We start from the raw sequence: 20,930 nt of genomic DNA, 5'->3' as shown, positions 1-20,930 counted from the left end.
TGAGCCTTTCTGTATCATACTTCTGGGAAGAAACTTAGTTTGTTTATTTTGTTTGTTTGTGTTCTTTGGCATAATAACCTCAGAACCTGCATTACCTGAGAGCAGCCCCAACTGCTCAGTCATTCTGATTGACTGGCTGGATTTTTCAATAGTGCCTCTGCCCTTTTTTTATTTCCTTTTGAATTATATATCCTCCTCATGCTACAGTAATCATGGATATTCTTAATGGAATTGCAAGGTAGAACTTAATTAACCTTTTCTTCTTCTTTTTTATTTAAAGGAAATTTGAGCAAACTCAATGGTGTGGTTCCTAATTTAATGCTTGCACCCCACAATGTCTAATAGAGCCTCTTCACTTGAGCAAGTCAGGTGAGACAGAGCTGCTCATCACAATCCATTTGCTTTCAGATGAAATGTTCACCTGACATTCTAATAGAGGAAGAGTCCCAGTATAGGTGTTAATAAATATATATTCTTCATGAATTTAGATAATCTCATAACTGGAGTCATTAAAACATATTGGGTAGTTATGCAAATGACTGGAGGAATTTCAGATGGCACCTGCCATTTGTGAGTCTCATCTCATGGACTGTTTTTCTTTCATTTTGTAAATAATAATTAAAACTGCTTGTGGTACTTTTTCTCTTGCTATTGAGTGGTCAGGAGGTGAATTCTTTACCGAGGTGGAAGTGAGAGACAGCAAAGGTTCTAATTTACAGTTTTGTTTGTAAATATATTTCCAGAAGTCTGACAAAGAGCATTTTTGACATTATTTCCTTCAGAAGCAGAGGAAGGTGTTACAAATGTCGATGATACTAAATGTAAATGCAATTCAGGCCATATTTCTGTAAGCTATTCTTTTATCTTTCCCTGAATGAAGTCTGTTTAAGCGTTCTCAGTTCATTATATTTCTAAATGAGTTCTACTCCCAATAGCTGTTAATTATTGCTGTAACTTCCTCTCATGTTAGTGTCTAAGTTCTACTCACACTAAAAAGATTCTTTGCTCATCCAGAATAAAGTCTGTTTTAATAGATTTAAAACCCCTGTGATTTCCTCACACTCATGGAGTACAGTATATGTAGTGTAGGCTTGGTTGTCAAACTAATTGACCAAAACCTTTTTTTCCTTAAAAAGTAGAGTGTTAGAATGAAAATTCCATACCTAGAGAAGAGCAAAAAAGAACCATGAAATGGTTTCTTTTGAGTATACGGTAGATTTCCGAAAATTTACGGGAGCAGCATTGAAACTAAACATAACTGCATGTCCCTAAATCACTAAAAGAAACTAAAAATCTGTTTGGCTGAGCTTTTATATGAGTTAGAGAGACAAGCTTAGATTCAGAAGCAGTTTCACAAAAATAGCTGAAATATATTTTCTCTTTTTTTTTCCTTTTCCCAGTTTCAGTCCACTACCCTCCACAGAAGGATGACTGGGGTTGGTGGGGCTTTCTTTTGCAATAGAGGTTTGAAATACAGTGAAAAAACCAGGAAAATAATTCCTTAAGTTTGATGAAAGACTGGCTTTGTGCTGTCAGACACTGGCATTGTTCTCACAGAGGTTGGTGACTGATAACTGTAATGGACATCTGGCCAAAGTGTTCTGTTGTCAGTTTTCCTTAAGTTATGTTGCTTTTTCCTTTCAACTGGTCAGAAATATAATAGCAGAGAGTAGTTGTAGTTCAAGGAATTAGGTGAGAATTGCAGCTTTTGGTCATTAATTTGGGAAACAAAGTGTGTATGGAGAGGCTTTGATTGTGTTATGCAGGTTCAGGATAAGTGGTGGAAAGGGTGCTGGAATGCAGAAAGGAATAAAAATCCTAAAAACTAGCAAACTATAGAGTAATGGTGACTGCTAAAAAACTAGCATTTCTTTATTTACATGGTTAAACTATTATACTCAGTGTATCTGTCAAGAGGAATGTGGGAATCTTAGATATCCAAGTGAGTTCCAAAGGGAAAATAGCATAACTAACTAAGTAAATCAATTCACAGTGAGGGAAATGATGGTGCTAGAGTGCCTTCCTGTGCCATATTAATCCCTCCTCTCTGAAGAGTGTCCTGTTTATTTGGGTTGTGGCCATCAGATGATGTAGAACCGTGATGGGAAGGGGTGACGCACGGTTGTCATTTGCTGGCAGCGTGTTCCAGAATGTTTGTTCTGCTGCAATTCCAAGCAAAGGTGTGGAAGTTTCCATTTCCCTGTGTCTGAGGGCTTTTCTCTTTTGCACTAAGTCATAGAAAGCAAGGATCTCTGTGTGTATGGGATGTTTTGTAAAGCACAGAAAGAATCCGGGCACGCTTGGTACATCTTTAATAATCCTCCAAGATGACTGTGGAGGTTTCCAAGCTGTTTAGATATTTACCACTTTTTAGTATTGTGAGGATTTTCATAAATAATTAAGCATGACAGAAGATAAGAAAAAAAAGGATACCCTGATTTGATTATTTTTGTGAATAAAATTGGATTTTATTGGGGATTGGAACGAGATGAGCATTACAGACCCTTAACCTAAACTGTTCTGTGATTCTGTGAAATCACATTCCCACTCTGGCTAATGGACAGAACTTTGTTTTTGAGGGGGAGCTTTGCTGACCAGTGGCCTTTTCAGAGAGTTTCTTGTGTATTTTGAAGTAACTGATGTCAGATATTGGATCATTTGCATGCTTACATTTGTGAAGCCTGGTATTTGAAACAATACTTTTTCAGAAGGAACAGTGCATGCAGACAAGATTGGGCCAGTAATTGCAATGAACAACAGAGAGCTGTTGCTGATGTTTTCAGAACTTTTTGTTACATGGGCTTTTTCATGTAAGTAAAAACTTAACTGATTTTTTTCTCACTTGTCTAGACTAAAGTTCTGTTTGAAAGGTAACTCTAAATCTTATCAGTATCATATTACATTATTAAAGCATTGATGATATCAGTTGCAAGTATTTTGTTCAGTTAGTAAACTAGTTTTTTCACAGGTGATGTGACTTAGAGACTCTAATTGTTGTATTTTTCTTCATATGCACCTGCAGCAGATTTGTGAACCACCTCAGGTAAATTTGAGCAGCATTATCAGCTCTGTGAGGCTGGACAGGTGCAAATGAAGAATAATCAGAAATTATCATTGAACCTGGAGGGCATCAATCTGGTCTGCAGAAAATTTATTGTTGATGACAGTGTTCAAAATAAGACAATCCACTTATTGCAGTACTGTTAAATTAAAAGCATATTGAGTAGCATGAGCACCTATGAGTCAGAAAAGGAGACCCAGTCTGTTATGTAAGAATAAAATGCATTTAAATATGTAATCCTGCTGAACTGCCTGATCTGCTGATTGATGTTCTGTTCCAACCTCACTCCTGCTCTGTGTCCCTGCTGCACAAGGCTGGTTATTGTCACTGGACCTGACTTTGATCTGCAGACAAATCAAGCAGGATCAACTAGAGTGGGTTGTTCAGGACTGTGTCCAGTTGGGTGTTGAACAGCTCCAGGGATGGAGCTCCACAGGCTCTCTGGGAAATCTGTTCTAAGGTCAGATCACTCACAGGAAAAGTTTTTCCCACCTTCAAAATGGAATGTTCTATACTGCAGCTTTTGCTCACTGCCTTTTGTTCTGCCCCTGGGCACCACTGACCAGTCTTGCTCCTTCATCTTTAGTCCCTCCCATCAGGAATTCATGCCTTCTCTTTTCCAGGCTGAACAGCCCCAGCTCTCTCATTCTCCCCTTGTTTGCCAGATGCTCTCATTCCTTGCATACGGCTGAATGTCATTCCATTTACCTTCCAGGACTCCCATATCTCTCCCTGCAGAACTGCTCTTCAGCCAGTCACTCTCCCGTGCCAGAGACCGCTCCTCTCCAATGCAGGACTTTGCACTTCCCTTTGCTGAACTTCATGAGGTTCCTCTTGCCTGTTTCTGCAGCCTGTCAGGGTCCCTCTGCATGGCAGCACAACCCTTTGGGGTATCAGTCACTCCACCCAGCTCTCTTTCATCTGTAAACAGCATTACTAGATTGAGTCCCATTTCTGAGAATTCAAGAGGAGATGAAACTGTGTAATAGTGGCTGAGGGAGGCATGGCTGTAACATCCTGGAGTTTCCTGAAGGGACCTACTGACAGCAAAACTGCTGGAGACTATTAATGCTAATGGCTTCATGTGCAGATATTAGATGAAAGTAGATATATCTGGCCTGAGAAATTTCTAGTTGCTATGCTTGAGGATGAGCAAGGGAAGAGTTCTGTCAGCAAGCTCATTGTGTGGAAGAGGGAAAGATGGAAAATAGCTTTAAACTCACAGTGCCAACTCTCCTGATTCGAGGGTTGCTGTTAGAGAATGTTTTCTACGCCTTCTTTCCTGAGAACTTTTCCCGGAAGAGGAAGTTGATTTAAGGGGGCTCTGAGTCCTGTTTCCATTTCTTCAACAGATGTTTCCTTAAGCTTGAGCATCAGTAATTAAAGCAATTCTGCAGTGGGAGCTGCATTGTGAAGCTCTGTAACAAGCAGCATTCAGATGATCAAACAGAATTCCCCATAACATCAGCATTCACAGGTAGATTTAAAATGGTGATTTATACCCTTTACAAATTCTTTGAACCATCCAATACTCCTTAGATTATTTGTTTCTTTTTTTAAGTGTGAGAAGGGAAGGACAACCGATGATTTCTAAAACTTTAAATTAGTCTTTCACGTTAATGAAGGAAAGGTGTTGGGTGAGCTTGAAGAGAAGGATGAAAAAAAATGATTTGCATGAAGCACAATGCTCTGTGACATGGAGTTCTCTGTCCTTGGTTGGGCTTGCAGGAAACTTTGAGCCCATTCCATTGACAGTGTCACTCATCATGTGTTCTGCAGAAGGGGCAGCATTGGAGAACAGCAGGTGACAGACCTGCTTTTCTATTCAAAATGTCACATCTCCTTTGAAATGCTTCTTGCTTTTGATTGCAACATGCTAAGAGACGAGAGTACCAAACATAATCAATAAGAAAAATAAACCAGCTATTTTTTCATGGAATGATGCTAAACTAAGTTTGAGGAATTACTATCCTGTGAGGAGCTGAACTGCTGCTTGTTAAATCTGGGTGTCCCTCAGTATAAAAGGAGCAATGTGATTTAGGAAGTGTCTTTTTGTGACACAGAGAACCCTCAAATTCTTCCGTGTTTCAGAGGGTTCAAGAATTGACTCCTTAGGCAAAGATATGTAAGTGAGCAAATGGAAAGTGCCAGCAGGGATCCAGCAATAGGTGAGGGGTCAAACAGTGAAAAACCTTTTATCGCGCTGTCACATTTTCTTTCTTTTCCTGAGCTCGAGCTGCAGCAATCAGCCATTCTCTCTCAGCATGAAACTCTGCTCTCACAAGTTCACTCAGCAGTTGGTTGTGTCAACACAAGTCTTACAAAAAGGGACTTTACATGCATGACATAAATCTAGTTCAGGGGGGAATTCCAGAAACTAGTGTGCATTGATTCCAGCTGAGGGGAAACGACTCTTCGCAGCCAAACCTGCAAATATTCCATGTAAAGACATTTCTTCTTTTTTTTTTTTTTTTAAATAGTGTCCTTTGAAGCTGTGTAGCTCAGTATTTCATTAGGGAGTTTTCATTTAGACAAATATTGTTAAATGCCACAGCATTGTACAAGGTAGTTGCAGATGTTGAAAGTTATTTTGTGCAGATAGAGCTTGTTGCCAGAACAAAAGTTTAATAAGCTTTATTGCAGCTTTGTAGCCTTTTATAATGTTGACTTATGAGGGATAACACTTGAAAGAATTTTTAAGCTAATTAGAACATTTAAGAAAAAGATCTCATTCTATTTTATGGCAGTGATGCTTGTGCATGAATGAATGACCACAGTAAAAGTACAGTTGCCTTGCTGTGCATTGAGTTATGTTCTTGTGTGAATAATTTCTTCATAAATTAAGGTAATAACTGAGTTGGATAGGAGAACTTAGGGAGAATCAGTGGATTTCCAGAAACCAAGCATGCCAAGTTCTGCATCAGTCAGAAAATCTTATTCTCAAGAGCATTGTGTCCTGATTTATTACCAGTGTATAATTGCCTTTCAAAGTGTAACTTAAAAGCAAGTGTTTTAAGAACTGTCATACCCATTAGGTATATTTACCTGTAAACTTTAAAAAAAAATTCAACATTTTTTCATCTGTTTACTCCCTTCTCTTAAACTTTGTTACCTAATGGTACATTTTTTTTAGATGGCATTTGGATATGTAGAACATATTATGACTATTTCCTGTTGATACTTTTGGAGGAGGTATGAAAGGCAGGACTTGTGTCAGGTGTGTTGTCGAGGCTTTAGATGATTATGAGCATTGCATGTCCATTTAGACACACGGGGGAAACAAACTCCATCCTGACAGAAATAACAGAGTTGAATTTGCAATGTAAATGTGCTGAGTAATTTGTGGGGAAAAAAAATATCATGAACATGACATTTTTTAGTTCTGAGGATGCTTCTTGTGATACTTTGATGGATTTATCAAACAAACTTGTGCAACGTGAAGCTACAGCTCCCATTCAAGTGATTAAAAAACCCCTTTAATCAACTGTAATCGAGATTTCTATATTTATTGTCACGGTACTTTTTTATATGTTTTCATTTGTTGTCTGTCTGGATTTTACATTAAGCTTTCAAGCATTGAAACAAAGTTATCTTTGAACACTTTATTCCTGCTGTTGAAGTCTTTTTAAGGAGCAACATGAGAAATAACAGACTTCTGACTAACAGATGAAAGAGTAATAACAAAATCAACTGAATATTTCTTTGTCTCTCTGCATCATTACTTCTGATTTTTGATTTGGATTAAATTAATGCATTTGTCCAGTGAAATATTTCCTAATGTGTCTCCTAATTCGTGGGGTTTTCTTAAGGATAAATCCAATTAATTTATTTTAAAATTATCTCGTGAAAATATCAAAATAATTCGGTTTTATTATATGTAGCATGAACTTCTAAAAATGTGTGTAATGTGTATGCATTCCCTTCTTGGCTAATGGAACCAGGATGCAGCTGATTAGAGAAAGGTTTTGTTAATTACTGTTGTTGTGATATTCGTGGATGGGATCAGTACACGGTCAGAAATATTTATTGAATCAATGCAAAGAATAAATAATGTATTGAGGCAACCCATTATAATTCCTTCTCCCATTTCAAATCACTGATATGCTGATGTCACTTGGATGTCCTTAAATGAACTTGGCAACTGCTTAGTTACAGCAAACTCTTATTAAAGCCTATTATGAATATTCTTGTTAAAATCATATCTGCTCCTGATACCAGCAAATTTTGCCCAACTTTTGAGACATGTTCAAAACATTTATGGGTTTTGGTGATTTCCCTCCAGACATGATTGATATGCTATTCCCTGAGATTCTGCTGACTATTTTAGAAGAAAAATACTGAGCCAACAATGGCAACATAAGGGACTATATAAGGGCTATATTCCATATTGTTAAGGAAGATAGATTGGGGAAATAATTAATGCAACCAAGTTATTAATAACTCTTTGGTTGTCCTGCAGTACCAGAACCTTAAGAAACCTATCTTATTGCTCCTATCTGTCCTCACAACTAATGATCTCTTGTTTGGGCTGCTGAGCTATCACAATAATAGCAGTGCTTCCTTGTAACCTGTGGTACCAGGACCCAGAATTCATCCATGTAGAAAAGAGAGAAAGAATCACTGCTGCTGGAAAGGCTTCAACACCCAGGATGCTGAAGCCCCAAAGCATGTTCAGTAGTGGAACGTTAGAAACTGCTGAAGCAAAGCACAAAATTATTCAGGTTCCCTTTCATTTGTCAGTAAATTGGATTAAGAGGTTCTGCAGGGGTATGTTTGTGTGTGGCAGTGTACCTAAAACAAATGTCCCCCTCAGAGTCAACCACCTTGCATTGTCTTCCTGGTAGTAAATTGAGTTCATGTGACTGATCAAGGACCTCTCCCATAAAATATTCCAGCAGGGAGGTGTTTGTCTCTGTTCCCTTACAGAAGGTGTGCTGACACCCTGCCTCTGGAGCTTGCAAGCCAGATGTGCGTGTCCCACATTTCACCTCAACTTTGAAAGATGTATTTGATCAATAGGAATAATAGGCACAATTAAACATCTAACACACTTTTGCCAGTAGTGAAATGGAAGGGAGAGCAGCTCTTAGTCACTAATAGACTGGCCAGTGTGAGAGCTCAGAGCTTTAGAGATGGGACAATGTGGCCTTGTGGAACAGGGACTTGGCTGCTCTGTGTGGTTCTTTTCAGAGCTGTCATAGGGTGGATGGTCACACAGTAATTGCCTTGGTTAGTTTTCATTTGGTGCTTTGGATAGTAAAATGTTTTTCTAAAGGATATGAAACCAGGATCATTATACCTTTTGTGATATGGGGAGTTAATGGTAATGGTGAAATTACTTTGTCAAGTGGATATAACATCAGGGTGAAGTTCTGACCCAGCTGAAATAAAAGGGAATTACACCATTAAAAACATGGGGGGCAGGGTTTTCCCTGCAGGGTTTAAGTCTCAGTGTCTCTGAACCCAAGCGTTTCTGGAGTGCAAAATACTCAGTTACAAGGAGAATTTAGCAACATAATCATAGAATGATTAGGGTTGAAGGGGGCCTTAAGGATCATCTAGTTCCAAATTATCAAATGCAATCATGACTGTTGTACTGCATGTCTTTATTTCTTTCTGCAAAGTGGTGAGTCCCACATCTGTGGGCGCTTTACACGAGGTCAGAACAGGGAACAGTTCCCATTCTCTTCAGGAAAGGATTCTGAAGGGGATGAATGGATGTGGCATGAGCTGCATGCCATGCAGCGTGAGGCACTTGGAATATTGTTATCTTTAGAACTAATTTCAAAAATTAATCTCACCTTTTAATAAGCAATGAGACTTCACCATTGATCTGAGAAAAGGATAACAGAGGTGCAGAAAAGTCACTGAAACTTCTGATAATTTTTATCACAGTGGTGAAGTAGTAGAGTGATAGAATTTTTCCCTGTGTACACCTTTGTGTAAACATTTAGGCACAAACAGATGTATCTGCGTAGATAACTCCTTTTCCTCTCTGTTGCTATGCTGCTGGGAAGCACATTGCAGGGTTGGGACTTTTCAGAATATAAATTTATCAAGACCAGTATGATTAATTAATCAGTTGATCTACTTAAGAAAACAGGAGAGCTACAAGACCATCGTTTTGTCAGGACTCTGTTAGTGTTAGAGCTGGGAAACAGTATTTTCACAAGGTCCCAAACTCAGTTTTAAATTATTCTCTTTGCTCACTTTTTAATGGAAAGGTAACTTTCCAGAATCTAGATCCTTTTTAAATGGAAAATGTGCAATATTATCTAAGGCAAGTATGAAGTTGATTTACTATGCATGATTTTTTCAGTTTGTACACATTCAGTATGGTTATATTTTTGCTCAGGATGTATATATATTTTTTTTTTTTTTTTCTGCTGAACTTTTCTCGATTGCTTTTTTTATCGGGTTTACAAATCAAATCAAACAGGTATATTGCAGAGCTCTGATATTATTTTCTCTGCTTATAGCACAATGTATTGAATTATGCTTGCTCATGTACTGCTGCTGCTATTCTCTCCAGATTGAGAGAGAATGACTGTGGGGGCTGTAAATTCACTTGGCTTCCAGCACCACTGGTTAAATCAAGAGCCCTATTCAGGCTAGAGAAGAGACAGAGCAAGTGTTCATTACACAAATCAATTTGGTCAAAAGTACAGCACAGTGGGTACTCAACCATTGCTCACATAATATTGTCAACTTAATCAAATAATGCCTAGAAGACATTCACAAGCTCTTTCCCTCTGAGAAATAACTTGATTGGTGCAGCAGGAAAAAACAGGTGCTGTTTTGAGCATTTTTTTTTTAAAATTTAATGAGTGCTTTCTTTTTCTTTCTAAATATAAAATCTCAAAGAGCTTTACCCTGTGTTATATAGAGTATAAGACATTCAGCACATAAGTTTGCCATTAAGCATGTTTAAGAAAATAATCTATTGCTTTTTCCCCCCCTTTCTTTTCTCCCTGTAAATATTTGCCAGGTTGTTCCTGCTAGAATTAGGCTGTTCTTCCTCTAGAGTTGGTGTGGGTTTAGAAGACGTGCAACCAATTATTATTTGTTTACAGATTCTGGAAGAATGATCAGGGCCTGGTAAAGCTTTTTCATGTTCTTCTAACGCAATATATTTTCAGTTTGTCCAGGAAGAGATAAAAGGTTTAGTTCCATTTTAGTCATTTCTGCTGTTTATGTTCCATTCACTCCTTCAAAGCTGAGACTGAGGACAGCGTTCTTTTTGTCGAGGTGTGCAAACAGCTCTTCTGTGACAGCATTTTATTACCTTGAAAACGGGGTTGGAGGGTGAAAGATTTTGTCTTCACCACCACTGTTTTGTAGAAAATGAAGGAGATTTGTCAGTGAAAAAGAACGGAGGGAAAGTGTAACACTTACAATTCCAGTTGCAGGGCTGACTGTCTTCAGTGATGGATGGAAAGGGCTACAGAAAATATGTATTAGCTGGGAAGGAGAATGGAATGGTTTTTTTCTGCCCCAAACGTTGTACACAAGGCCCCCTCTGATTTCAGGTTCGGTGATTGTTGGTTTATTGCATGAGGTACCTTTGCCACAAGTGCTAAAGATGGGAGGTGAGACTCCTGTGTCCAGTCAGGAGTAACCTGGGAAATGGGTTTGCACAGTGATTTTGCTGGATGAAGGTTTTAGAATGTATTTCTGAGTGAAATATACTGAAAATTTGGATTAGTAAAGCCTGAAAAAAGGTGGTGGGGGGGGGGGAGATATTTTCTCCAAATAGAAGATTTTCAAATTTATTGTACCCAGACGAACATCTTGTTCAGTAGTTTTCTTCATGTTTATAATGTTTTTAAATTCTCAGATAAAAGCTAGAAAGTGAAACCAGAAAAATTACTCCAGGAATTTTACTTCATTTAAGAACTTGAGTGAAGTCTTTTAAATAATAGGAGTTTTCTGTTTCTAGAACTCAGACAAGGAAACAAACAAGCAAAAAGTATTTTTGTAAAGATAAAGAATTTCTTTAGAAAACAATAGGTGTTAACTCCCCTGATGATGGATTTGGTTTGAAAATTTACCATATAACAAAAGTATCTATGAAAAAAAAAATCATTTTCTGTGAGATACCCTCTTTCATATGGGTTTGTTTACCTGTAAGAATGGTTTCAATTTTCATTCTTACACGTAAGCCAGAAGTAAAGGGAGATCATCTTAATTTATTTCCCTGTAAGTGAGAATTTGGTCTTCTATTTCTTCATTCTGTATTTATAACTTTCATTATAAGTTTCAAGACTGTCATATGTTAAGATTCTTTAATATTTTATAGTTGCAAATACGTGGTGGAACAGGCACCAGAAAGCAGTCTGACTGCATGCAGTACTGAAGGGGTGTAGCAAGGATAATGCCATATACTAATTTCAATTAATTTTTAAAGAAATATCGAACACCTGTCTTCTTCAGTGAAAATATTCTCTTGAAATGTATTATGTATGTGTAAGGTAAATTGCATTCAAGTTCTGTGAGCGTACAGAGCTCAGAAACCGTGATTTTTCCAAAGCCAGCCTGTCCTCTGTCCTATGTGTGTTTTACCTCTTTGATCTTACCTGGAAATTTTTGTGTTATCTTCATATTCCAATTTCAGTTTGCACTTATCCTGCTCCATATTTCCTAGGCACATCCATAGATTTCTGGGTGATAACATGCTTTGTGAAGAGACTGTTACATTTCCAAACCTTTTAATATGTTTTAAATGGTTTAGTTCTGTTAGTTCTGCCACAGGGATCTTGAAGGTCGTGTACATGTATAAAATGTGGATGACAGTGACTTTCTGAAGTCTCTGATTTTCAGTCCTCACTGCCCAAACTCCGAGATATTCTTTGCTGAAAGTGTAAATTCGAGGTTTCTTAGAATAAAAATGGTAAAATAAAAATGGTTAAAAAGAAAAGTCACAGAAAATAACAGTACCTGGATTTACCCACTTTACCCATAATTTGTAGCTCCTTCATTTTAACATCATCTTCAGAAACCTCACTGGATTTTGCTGACAGTGGATCTGTTCAGCTGCTTGGTAGGGAAGTTGCTCCCAGTGTTTTGGTATGTTAATAGTGCCTGGTTCAGCCCTCCCACTCATTTCTCATTATTTATATTAATACAAAGAACAGAAATTGCTTTTCCCAATTTGCATTTATACAGGACGCTGATTATGTAATTTCTTCCTGGGGCACCCTTTGTTCCTGAAGCTAAACAGCACCTTCAGAATTCTTTAATTCTCTTCTGATTAATCTAATTGACCTTAAATTCTTTCAGTGTGTTCTATTTCAAGAGTTTCCAGTCTCTCATTCTCCCCCCCCTCCACACCCCTTCTTGCTCTCATATACCAAATTTTCTTCATATTTCTCTCCTTTTAAGGCCTGGAGGTAGAAAGTAATCTCTGTGGTGTCTGTGGATGGAATAGTTGCCTCAAAATATAAATTTTGAATTTTTGAGTTGATTTTAGATAACAGTGGATCAGCGTAGAACATTTTCATCTCTTAACAGCTGTGTACCGTGTTTAGTATTTAAATCACTAAAAATTTGTCAAGATAAATGATTTCAGTTTGTGGGATCCTCCCTGTGAGTTCAGGGAGTAGCAGGTGAAGAGATGTGGTGGCACTGGCTCAGTTTTAGGTTTACACTTGATCCCAGTTATTTACTTGGATCACTTGAAAATCCTTCTTCAGTGCACACAAAAGTTTGTATTTGTGTGTGAGTCTCATCACATCCCATGAAATGTAGATGCTGCTGATGGACTGATGCTACTGCAGAAATAAGGCCCTTTATTTGTGAAGTGTTTTTAGCACAGAATTATAAGCAATGTAGATGTTTGTACTTTTAATTTGAGAACATTTCTATTTCCTGGGTAAGATGTTGTTCAATTTAACTTGCTAGAAGTCATTTTGTGTGTAGTTATTGCTGCTCTAAATGATGTATTCTGTTTGAGTTATTTTGCTTCCTCTTCAACAGGTTTGTTGGTACTAAAACTGTGTGGTAAGGTTTATTTTATTTAACCATTTTTATGTTGCTTCAACTGTTGTCTCTTAAAAGAAATTTCATACTAGCAGGAAATGGGCAATTTCTTCTTTTTATCTTCTTTTTTTTTTAATGAAAAAAGTCAGAAAGGCAAACAGAACTGTAACATTAAACACAAGAAAAGTGAGTATTTGGAAAAAGAATGAGGTCAGAAGGAAGAGGAAGGACAGAGAAAATAGAGTAGCAGTTGTAAGATCATCCTGATAGTTTCATTCAACTATTTTCTTTTTCCTTCTATTCTTCCATATCCCCTCTGCCAATGCAAATGAATAGGACTATGCTGTTTTTACATACTTTTACAAAATCTTTTTCCACTGAATGTGTGCTGTACATGCAGTAATTCATTAGGCACTGTGGGATATAATTGAGGAACACAGATGAGAATTTCTGTAATATACTGATAGACCAGCATGGTTAGTTTTACTTTTTGGATGAAGGACATTATATTTTTCCCTAATCTCTCTGGAGATTTATAATTTTTTCCGTAAATTGTAATACACAGCAATGTCCTTCAGTTATTAAATGGAAGCATTTTAAAACCAGGGAACAGTGTCCCTGTTAGAAGCACCATGACACAATCTCATTTTAGTGAGAAAGAAAATCTGTACGACTTTGTTTCTGGGTCTCACTTTTCTGTCAGGCAACCTTCACCACTGATTAAACTTCTGTTCCCTCTCAAAACTCAAGGCCTTTTCCATAATGCTCACCATTTATCCAGGCAAAATGACCCTCTAGTGCCCATCAGCACTGCTTATGAAATGGCAACTAGATGTGATGTGTTACCTGCCTCCTGTGTAGAAGTCCCAGTGGCCTCTGAATGAAAGTACTAATCTGATTTGAAAGTGTCTGGCTTGTTCTTTCTGCTAGTAAATCTCCATCTGGACATGGAGATTCAGTTTCTTCCACTGGCAAACAGGGATGAGGTTAAAGGGGTTCAACAGTCTTATAATATAGGGAGATATATTTGTTAATTATTTAAAAATAGCTCAGAAAATCTACAAATAATAATTTGCTTTTTATTCTCCAGTTTATTCCAAATACATATTTATCACATGTGCTGTTGAGACAGACACAGAAATGGATTTGATTTTCATGTGTTTAAACTTCTGGTATTCTTCAGTACCTTTGAGTAGATTTAACTGCTTTTCAGTAATTTTTTTTTTTTTTTTTTTTTTTTTGAGAATTTAAGCCCACACCTTACATTAAAAATGACAGAAATACTTACAGTGTGCTTTATTTTGCTTTACCTTTTTAGCAGACAGATGATGCAGCACAGACCGATGGCCAGCAACAGACACAATCTTCTGAAAACACAGAAAACAAATCACAGCCAAAACGGCTTCACGTCTCAAATATACCATTCAGATTCCGGGATCCAGACCTTAGACAAATGTTTGGTGTAAGTGCTCATCATTTATTTGTTCTTTTTTTATATTTACGTTGCAATAGGTATTTTAGGCAGCTGTGAGAGCTGTGTCTCTGATTTAGCCTGTTTAACCATTTTCAGTAAAGAGTCTCTTTCCATCCATTTATAACCAAACATCCAGTCACAACTGAGAAAAGGAATTCTCCTGATTCTACTGTATGTGATACAGTTGGGTGTTTTGTGTTACATTCACAAAACTCTGTCTGTGTTGGCTTAAAATATTATATACCCATGTACTCCTACTGTGCACATCTAGATTTACATGCCTGTATTTATTAATTTTGATGTAAAATAGCCAGTGTTTGACCTCGTGAGTAAGGGACTCAAATCCGTAGGAGGACATGGACTGAATTTTAAGACCAAAGTTGAGGAATAGGAATCCTCACCCACCCCAGCAGGTTTCTGTAGATTCCTGAAGTTTTTGCTGGTATTTTTCTATAGGTGTCTCAATTTTTGCTTTCCCCCAGGCCATTGGGTGCCTTCAGCACATTCCCTGTGTTTCACACGTCTCAAATGTGCCACCAGTTTTAGGCTCATAACCACGAGAGTCTGGGCTGGGTTTCTCCCCTCTGTTCAAAGAGCTCTTAGATTTATTTTGAAATGTCACTAAATATTATCTAGCACTTGATCATCTGTTAGAACACACTTTTACCTTTTCCAAGTTAGTACTCTTATGTATTTATGTTACTCTGGCTTTCTTATTTCTGATCACTAAAACTGCATTCTCTTCTGCATTACAGTTGGTTATTCAGTGCAGCATCAAGCACTTTGTGGCTCTAAACTTCTCTCCATCTTTCATGTTTAGTTCAGATTTTTAAGTTCTTTTAATGTGTTTGTATGTGAATTAAGACATTGTGTTTCTCAATATTTATTTCTCTGAAGGAAACAATAACTGGAAAAGGAATCCTGGTATAATATTGGGAAATGAGTGACTGTTCTGCTGTATCTGACTTGCTACAGGTTCTCTGCCCTGAATGCAGCTTACAGCTCATCAGCAAAATAGCAGAAGGCATAATAATTAACCCTCTGGAGGAAAATATGCAAATTTATTTAAACTAAACAAACCACTTAAAATAGATTTTATTTGAAGGTACATTAAATGAAAGGATTTTTTTTAAGTATTGCAGTAATTTATAAGTGAATAAAAACTACATTTCCTTTCAATTTCTGAGTCTCAGGTCTCAAAAGACTAACACTAGAGAATGGCTGGAGTTTTCCAGCTGACTTTCAGAATGACTTGGTAACAGTAAACTTTTATCTTCTGAATTGGTAGAAAAAAGAAATTCCTGCAAGTGTGAGTTGAAATATCAGTTATGAACTATGGTAGCACAGCATCATGATCCCGTTATACACAGAGCAGCTGATCTTGGACATGGACACAAATACAACAGGGGAGGATTGTTTAAACATTAAGTCAATGACTGCTTCTAAGCTGAACTGGCAGTTAAAACATTAATTAAATGGTGAATGCAAGAACATGAAATAAACCAAGGGATAACAAGTGATGGTTGATTTTTCATGATCAAGTTGAAACTCTTTAATAAGCTAGAGGAGCAATACTGTCATTTCTGGCCTGCAATTGTTAATTACATCTTAAAAGTCTGAAGTACAGGCTCACTCTGCAGTTCCTGGGACTCCTGTTGGATGATTCTTCATTTACCTGCCTTTAATTTCTGCCTTTTTGTTTAATATATTGGGTCACTTCCCAGTGTTAACACTGATCCACACTGCACGTTAATGATGTGTGAGATAACAGCAGTGACCCACTGATACAATTACAGTGTCACTGCACAAAGTGTGTCCCAACTGAAAGTTTTCTAACTAAACACTACCCAAGTTCTAACTAAACACTGCCCAAGTTCTAACTAAACACTGCCCAAGTCCAACATTTATTCCCTTCCTAAGACAAATCCAGTAGGGACTTTTTCTTTGGGATGGCAACTGTGGTCAGGTTTTGTGTGTGTGAAGAATGCCTAGAGAACTGAATGCTATTGTAAGGTCAGTAGGAATAACAGTTGCTACCAATATTATAATAAAAGTGCAGTTCTGAGCAGGGAAAAATCCCCCAAAAAGTAAGTATCCATTCTAGTTTTCCAAATTATACTCCAGTAAAACAAGAACTTGGTAGGGAGTAATGGTTACCCTTTTCAACAAGGGTGGAAAGAAATCCTCATTTCCCAAAGCCAGCAACAAAACTCCCAACTGGTTTAATCTTATTCTTGTAAAATGTGAGTAACCAAATTCCTTTGCCTGTTTTGGAAAGCAGCAGAAAATCTTTTGATTTTTTTTCTGCTATATATGATGGAAATGTTGAAGTTATCTAATTTTCATGTAACTTTTCTATTTCTTTGCAGCAATTTGGTAAAATCTTAGATGTTGAAATTATTTTTAATGAGCGAGGCTCAAAGGTAAGCATTTTAATTCACCTGTGGAATTTCTTTAATTTGTTTAAAATGCTTATATGAATAAAAGGAAACAACTGCACTGCTTTTAAAAAAAATAATGTCTGAAATTTTATGTTAGTGAAAACATCATCTGAGCTGTCAGTCAGTTTTCTAAGCAGTACAAAAATGATTGGACTCATATCTTTTAAAGGGGGTAATTTTAGCTACTCCAAACTGTCATCTGTTTTATGGGAATGTTGATTTCTGCTGTCCTTATTCTTCAAGGGTAATTATCTCGTTTATTTTATAAGATGAGTCCATACTTAAATATATTTGTAGGCAGGTTTGTATTAGTACAGGTGTTTTTTTCCTTTATTGAAATGAAAGATGATAATGATACCTAATAACTATCCTCTTTAGTAATTAGCTGAGAAAATAATGTGATTGTTCCAGATTATCTAAGTGCAGATGTTTTCCTCTTTAGTTAAAGCCTTAGTACACCAACCCTTTGAAAACAATCTATTTTAACATTTATTTGATTAAGAGACTTCTAACTGTATTGCAAACATATATTTTTTTTTCTGAAAATTACTTTGCCTTAAATGCATACTTCAATTTATTTAGTATTTAAGAAATAAAGCAAGGTAGAAAGACTGACTGCACTGGTGCAAAGCTGCAACCCAGTATGTTCACCTGTGATGTCAACTGCATTAGAGGGGTTTATGTGTATGTCATATGCATATATTTTTTCCTTTTCTTGCCATATCAGACACACTGGGAAGTTTATTCACTAATGTTTGTCTTCCTGTAACTCATATATCATTTATTATTAGCAATGGAATTCTATTCCTGTTCTAAACATACCGTAATCTGTCATTTTTTTGAGAATCATATCTATCATAAATCTGTCTTAAATCAGATATATTTTAATTTTGTTAATATTTATGCTCAGAATGTAAAGACTTTACTTTTTTTTTTTTTTTTTAACCTGAATAGAAGAGCTGAAATTTCGTGGTTTATTATTTAGACATTAATTAATCCTATTTCTAGCCCAAACCCAGTTGGAACATTTATCACTTTTTGAGTAAACAGCTAAACTGGATGGATTTTTGTGACTTAGAATCCTCTACTCTGGCCAGAATTAATTATTGTTAAATTATGGCTATTCAGTAGCATTTGAAAACGATGTAGATTGTCCAGAACATTCTCCTGTTGGATAGTCCTATAAATTCCCAAAGCTGTCCCCCACTGGTCACCTTGGCTGGGTTGTGCTGAAGATGAAGTGGAGCTGAGCACACATCTCATGGGGTGGTGCTTTACACTTTTGTTTAGCCATAAAATCTTACACAGGTAGGGCTTTTCCACCACAGCTGCAGTGGGCTGTGTGAGGCTTTTTTAATTATTTGGGGAGTGGGATGAGGAGGTGTTTCTGAATTGAGTTTTTGGGGGATGGCACTAGAAGGTGTTTCTGAATCGGGTTTGGTTTTTTTTTTTAATGGTGATCTTGCCATACTGAAAACATCCTTTTGCCTTGTGCTAAACCCAAGGTCTGAAAAAAGAATTTCAGAAGGAAGAGGTTTTCCTAGGTGGGCTTGTAATGTCAAGATCTCTTATTAAATATCCCTGCATTCTCAGTGCTGCAGTGGTGCATCCCAGCTGTCTCCAAGTGAGCTGCTCAAGATGCCTAAAGCAGTTCTGTGATGCATCTCGTGGCTCATGTCTTCTCCTTCTCATCTTGCTTAGAGTTATTTCACACAGTATTTTGATTTGCAGAAGTACCTTTAGATTCTCTCAATTAAATAGAAAGTTTTTTAAAAAAATATTAGGAATAAGAGGGACATCTTTTTTTTGTTCTATTTTTTTTTAATTTATTTATTTATTTTAATCTGATCATTTCGTGTCCATTCTGTAGGAATTAAGATGCACCAGATTAAACTCCCATTCCTGGCAGTGCTTATCTATGTTTTCATAAAATCCCACTGAAACTGAAAGGACTACTAAGTGGTTTCAAACTGAGTACAGGTAACAAAGTTTGCAGGATCAGAATTCGAAATTGTTTCTAGCTGCAGTTTGGCATAAGAATTGCTAGAATATGTTTTTGTTTCTGTTTGTTTTTCTTTCTTTTTGTTCTAATAGTTAATGTCTTAAAAGATTCTTACAAAACCAACAGAAGTAGGTTCATTCTCATGCCATAATAGCTAATAAAAATGGAATTACATATTCAAAAAAACCATGACATTAGAACACCACCATAAAGTATAAAATGGTTTTGCAGAAGGGAGTCCTTCCATAAAAGCAAACCCTAAAATAATGCAAGTTTCATAGGACAAATTTCTGTCTGTTTGGGTGCATAATAATAACGAAGATAACTTTGCTAAAATTGTATGGCAACACTGATGACTTTTAAATTTTTGACCATTTTCTATGAGTTATAAATTAATGTTCTAGACAGCTACATGTACACTTTCAGAAATCTGTTTGTGTGTGTATGTATTAGTATATCTCTAGAATATATTAACATATATTTCTTCAAACAAGAACTCCAAAGCACCTCCCAAATTAAATCAGAACCTTCTCACATACTAACTTGGCTATTATTAAATCACTTGACAGATTTGAAAAGTAAAATGTATTTATTTACATTACCAGTTGATAAAATACATGGTACACTACAACAGAGCAGCTGTTAACTCAACTGCATATAAAATTGATGTTCAAGTGTTCATGTAGGTATTTGAATGTGTGATGAGTGAATCTATGTTCTGTTCTTGAGTTTCTCTTTCAGCTAGGTAAGGTTAAAGATTTGCATAAATAATAAGAGCCTAATTTAAATGGTGTTGATTATGAGAATAAGTACAACATAAGGAATTGAAAAATTACAATGAGTATTATTTTCAGAGTCTTTGAAGTTTCTGTCTTATCTTGGCTTGTGGCTCCACTTTGTATGTTTTTCTCATTTTTTAGTATAATTAGGTTTTTATCTTTCCCTTTAGTTGTTTGAACAAAAATTAGCAGGTAGTGCTGTTGTGAGCTAAGGAGACTGATGGAAAATTTTGACTGAACAACTCCCACCAAATTTTTGCATTTCTGAGAAGAGACAATTGCTCAGCCAAGAGAAGAGGGGAGAACGAGCAGAATTGGGGGAATTTGTGCTATTGCATGGTTGGGCTCCTTGGATCCATGGATCCAGTGATGTTTTCTGCCGTGAGATTTTCTTAACAGCATCTTAAATTGGGGGCTTTTTTTTTTTTTTTTTACAGAGCTTTAACAAGATGGGAGGAAGCAGTTGTAGAAGAAATTAAAATTTCAAGTTAAGGATGGGTTTAGGTATAAGAAAAGCCCTGTGCTGGCATCTAAAAAGTGGGGATTAGTGCTGAGGAGGGGGATTTACTTTCTTTCAATGCTCCTGGTGCTTTGGGCAAAAGAGAGTTACATCTTCAGTGTCTTGTGACAGGAGAGGTCATGGCCTTGTGCTAAAATTGAGGAGGGTAGTGTGGAGAAAATGTGTGGAATCAGGTGTTCTGACAGTGGCTTCAGCTGGGAGTGGAGCTGCTGACAGAGCAGTGCTCAGCTCGGGCTTCAGGCTGGGTTTAGAAGGGGGAAAAAAAGAGGAACAATGTCTTTAAGGTGCTTTGAAGAGAATGAAACAGAAAGCGCTGCTGTACATAAATGTCACTGCTTGTATTATAAATAGGCATAAATAAATGAGTTCTTGGAGTAGGTAAAATAACCCAAATAAATCCAAATAACAAAGATAATGATCCTGATAGCTACTTAACTTTTTTGGTTGATTGTTGATTAATTAGTTTTGTTCATACCCATTGTTTTTTCTCACTGCTTGGTGTCAGTTTTGCCTTAGTTTGATATTTGGTCTCCTCTTTGTACAAAATGTGTGAATAAATGTATAAATGCCTTCCTTTTTCTTTTGTACCTTTTTTTTTCAATCAGTCACTGTGTATAACAGGTAGTAATAAGAAGAAAGTGGGTGAACACTGATCACAAAACTGAGTGAGGGGAC

At 36.8% G+C, this 20,930-nt stretch overlaps 1 protein-coding gene across 30 annotated transcripts in view; it reads left to right on the top strand.

The window, feature by feature from the left end:
- The window catches only part of RBFOX1 (RNA binding fox-1 homolog 1), a 1,158,532-nt gene that overhangs the window by 1,048,515 nt on the left and 89,087 nt on the right, over positions 1 to 20,930 (top strand). For all 30 annotated transcript variants that reach the window (XM_027654829.1, XM_027654830.1, XM_027654827.1 and 27 more), the window contains 2 exons: positions 14,358 to 14,501; positions 16,883 to 16,936. In XM_027654829.1, coding sequence (XP_027510630.1) covers positions 14,358 to 14,501; positions 16,883 to 16,936 — 198 coding nt within the window. The remainder of the gene's footprint in view (positions 1 to 14,357; positions 14,502 to 16,882; positions 16,937 to 20,930) is intronic.

The sequence above is a fragment of the Corapipo altera genome, unplaced genomic scaffold, assembly GCF_003945725.1.
Source record: "Corapipo altera isolate COAL_440 unplaced genomic scaffold, ASM394572v1 98, whole genome shotgun sequence".
Lineage (NCBI taxonomy): Eukaryota > Metazoa > Chordata > Aves > Passeriformes > Pipridae > Corapipo > Corapipo altera.
Note: the sequence above shows the minus strand (reverse complement) of the source record. Positions and strands in the feature narration are given on the sequence as shown.